At 48.9% G+C, this 4,094-nt stretch overlaps 1 protein-coding gene across 1 annotated transcript; it reads right to left on the reverse strand.

Annotated features, from left to right (window-relative positions):
* Positions 1-999: 999 nt before the first annotated feature.
* EV420DRAFT_1490219 (uncharacterized protein) lies at positions 1,000-2,139 on the reverse strand (the record flags this gene model as incomplete). Its single annotated transcript, XM_060470701.1, has 4 exons — positions 1,000-1,155; positions 1,507-1,551; positions 1,614-1,857; positions 1,904-2,139. 4 exons carry the CDS (start codon positions 2,137-2,139, stop codon positions 1,000-1,002), a joined length of 681 nt encoding a protein of 226 aa, XP_060321343.1.
* Positions 2,140-4,094: the final 1,955 nt, after the last annotated feature.

The following is a 4,094-nucleotide window of genomic DNA, read 5'->3' on the forward strand; positions in this document are numbered from 1 at the left end:
CCAAGTTACCTACGTCAATATTCTCAAGCCTGTCTTGAGCAACATCAGCTCGAGCGGCGTCGTCGCAAAGGCAGATAATCTTCGCGAGCGTGCTGCTGAAGCAACCGAGTAAACTGGATTATGTTATTAATGCTGGCTTGATCATAGAACATTTTTTTCTTCTCTTCTTTCTCTTCCTTTTTCATTCGTCCATGTCGTGCTTCTGCTCCTCCGTAACGTACTCTCATCCCGGCTTTTCTTTTTCATGTATGCTGAGTCCTTGACGAATGGAAACGAAAAGCTTACCGTTATGCGTAGATGACGCGTGTGACGTCAATGGTGCAGTCTAAGACATTCACAGCCGGAACCATCCTATGGTTGGACTAGGAAAGCCGTCACCTTTCATAGACGTAATCCTGCAGGGGATATACGAGGGATAGTCCTAGAAAATTAGGGATTTTTACTCCCACCGGCGCCAATCACTCTGTTGCTGTGACAAACGGCTGCCTAGTGATCGTAATTTCGCTTTACGAGATATTCCGGACATTTCCGCCTGTTATCCCAGACGATTCGCGCCCTCACGACGCGATCTTGACCTCATACAACGATCATGTTCTGCGCGGAATGGCGTAAGGGCGGGACCACCATCTATGGATGTCCCGACAATCCTTCCTTCTTGTCGTCTTTGACTTGCGAAATGTGCTAATCTGGTGTTCGACGAGGGTCGGTGTATGCTCTAGGCTGCAGTAATTGTTTCCCCTTACTTTTATTGCACACCGATAGGCGGGCCGCTCGCGACTTAGGATAGACCAAGTGAAGGACTCGCCTCGACGTGACCGTGTCTTTATCTACTCTCCCATACGCTCTCCGGCCATCTCCGCGCGAGTTCAAGGCGGTCTAATTTTATTCCTCCTCCTCAGCACCAATCACTCTGCAGTCTTTTCAAAATTGCACCAAGTTGTATTCCGGCTATGATCGATGACGACAGCACTAGTGTACAGTCCTGATTCTTCCATTGGCTTAGCGGAAGATCCAAGTGCGCGCGTCCGCATGGTCCCACCTCACGACGCGTTTCTGAGTGATCTTGACCTCAGCACCGCGATCACGTCTCTCTGGGATTTCTGATCCCCAGCAGCATTCTCTGTGAATAATGTCAAGACCTACTGCATCCCTGTACTTGTAAGCTTAGGTCATCGCAATTCATTTCACTTAGCTGTTCCCTAATCAATTGACCAGACTTTTGGAAAACGGTTGAAAACAGGATCCCCGACAATATCAGCATAAGCGACACTGCTGTGTATGTACGAGATGAGTACCGCAATAGCATGATGTTCTTTAAGGTTAGGCGCTGATTGTACGTTCATAACAATTCACGATTCTACGTAAGAATGGTTGCTTCTAGCTTTCAACGATCTTGAACAATCAACAGAGCATATTTCATACCACATTTCTTCGATTCATTACAAGGTGACCTCAAAAGCATACAGAAGGATCCTAATCTGCCTGCACTTGAACCTCGCTGCCTACAGTTTCTAAGTTCCCTGGCCCTGCCATACTCGTTATCAACATCAGCTGGAAGGAAGAGGAAATAATGATCAGTGATTGAACCAAGTATCTCTCGTAGGCCAGCTTACTCTTGAACTGCACAGAATGTCTGAGTATGAGAATGGAACTAAAGCAAGAGGGAGAATACTCATCACGGCAACGATCTTCTTGTTAGTCCAGAAACCAATTACGACACGACCTTTGGCGTCAGTGTTGGCCTCGTACGAAGGATATTGCTGGATCCAAATATCGTTCTCTCCTTTGAGGACTGAAATCTTTGGCCTGGAGAAGAGCGTACCCGCAATCCCGCAATACGCGGGATATTGTCGAAAGCTAGGAGGTGGGTCAGTTCATAGTGCGACGCGCTGCACCGAGCTACACGCCGGGATTAAGTGGCTTGCTGGTAAACTTTTTCCTGTCGCTCTCGACGGTGACGATATTGTTCAGCACCGTGACATATGCTTTTGCGTTCTGCACTTTCGCAGGGACGTCAGCGAGCGTTTTTAATGCGTCATGGAGGCTGGCCTTGTGGGCATAGCCGTGGGCATGAGCAATGAGCAAGAGAAGACCGTCTTCATGAGATAGCTTGGTGGTAGGAGTAAGAGCAGGAGCCATTGTTGTAGCGAGAAGATGGTTTGGATGTTCGACTTGATGGATAGTCGTGGTTGACTCCTTGCTGTTATACAGTGTTGGGCCAGGTGTGATGATGAATCATAATAAACAGGTCTCTGAGCGGGACTGAACATTTCGAACTGCGGGCCCTGGTGGAGCATCGCCAGTAGCATAAAGAGAATTCAGCTGGATTCTGAGGGATTGAGCTAAAGGTCACCGACAGCAGAAATGAAGTCACCTGCGTCATATAGAAGGACCAAACACCGAACGCCAGTGACACCTCAGTACTTGATGCTATCCAAACTATTATTGAGTAAGAAGAGCTCGAATCCAGATTACAAACTGGCCATTTTGGCTTTTCGTTCGCTTTTCGACATTTCGCATTAAGTAGCCGTTGTGCATAACTTGCGTCTTTGGGGTAGAGAGAAAATGCCAAATGGAACCAACATCGTCATTTCAGGCGTGCTCACAGGTACGTGGAGGCTAAAATTTCTAGGCAGGTCCTGAGGGAAGAGAGATACCAGTCGAAGTGTCTGACGTTGTAGGACAGTCCATGAACGTTGTGAGCAGCCTGAGCTTTCTCGCGTGGCGGTCCCGGGCCGATCTTGCCGAACGTCGTTAACTTGATGCCTCCCACCTCAGGCCTGAGGCATCGCTTCTATTCCATGGGTCCAATCACTGTGCAGTCTTTTCGAATCGCGCCACCCATGGGTTCAAGTTGCATTCCGCCATGATCGATGACGACAAGACTAGTGGACCTTTCCCTACAATCCTGATTCTTCCATTGGCTTAGCGGAAGTTCCAGCTAGGAACTAGGTGCGCGCGTCCACATGGTCCCATCTCACGACGCGTTTCTGAGTGATCTTGACCTCATACCGCGATTACGTACCCACCGAGCACTCTATTCTGGGATCTCTGATCCTCAGCGGCGTTCTCTGTGCATGCTTCACTTCGAGTCTTCAACTTCGCCACCTCTCATGACCCGGCTACCTATCTGCACTCTATTATGGCCGTGCGGCAGCATATGCTCCCACCGTCAACTTGGCATCATATCGCGCCTTCTTTCCACCCCTGGACAAATTCTGTAATCACGCTCCATCCTTGGACGATTGCACTATCCAAGTCACGGATTGCGAGAGGGGTGGAAGGGTGGGACTGAACAAAAACGGGCCGTGAGCGGTTTAAGAACTCATCATTCAACCTGGTGGTGCTTATCATTGCGGTCTCTCATGTCGTCGAAGTTTGACGAGAAACGCGCAGACTCGGACGTTGTCCTTGCTGATAACCTCTCCTTGGATGAGGAGCACAGGAACCTTGGGGGTGCCCCCATTGAAGACTCGAGTCCGATGGGGAAGGACGTCGGTTGGTGGACGGCGGTGTTTTTGAACTTTTCCCAGATGATTGGGACGGGGATCTTTTGTGAGTAGGAATCTTTGATCTTTGTTGCGCGTGGAGGCTAACAGTTGGTGGTTTAGCGACGCCTGGAACTATACTGAGGCAGACTGGTAGTTTTGGGTTGGCTATGATTTGTGAGTTACAGTCGAGATTTTGTGTATGGGACAGAGGAATGATGCTCGTTACCTTTAGTTTGGGTTATCGGGTTCTTCCTTAGTGCTGGTATGTTACCTCCATACTACGGCTTGGATACTAGCTCAGACGGGGATTTACAGCGGGTTTATCATACTACACGGAATACCTCGCCATGTTCCCGAATAGGGCTGGAGCCGAGGTAGCTTATCTGGAGCAGGCATATAGTCGGCCCAAGTTTTTGTGCGTTCAAACGGCTTCGACTTATCGCGAGTGTTGATGCATGTATTGTTGTGTGGGATAGATTGCCGGTGACCTTTGCGGTTATCACCGTTATTCTTAGTTTTGCGAGGTACGTGATCGGTGATTTAACTTCAATAGCTCTTGAGCTAACCTATCTTGTAGCTCTAATGCTATAGGTATTTACCCGC

This window comes from Desarmillaria tabescens, assembly GCF_030435595.1.
Source record: "Desarmillaria tabescens strain CCBAS 213 chromosome Unknown EV420scaffold_337, whole genome shotgun sequence".
Lineage (NCBI taxonomy): Eukaryota > Fungi > Basidiomycota > Agaricomycetes > Agaricales > Physalacriaceae > Desarmillaria > Desarmillaria tabescens.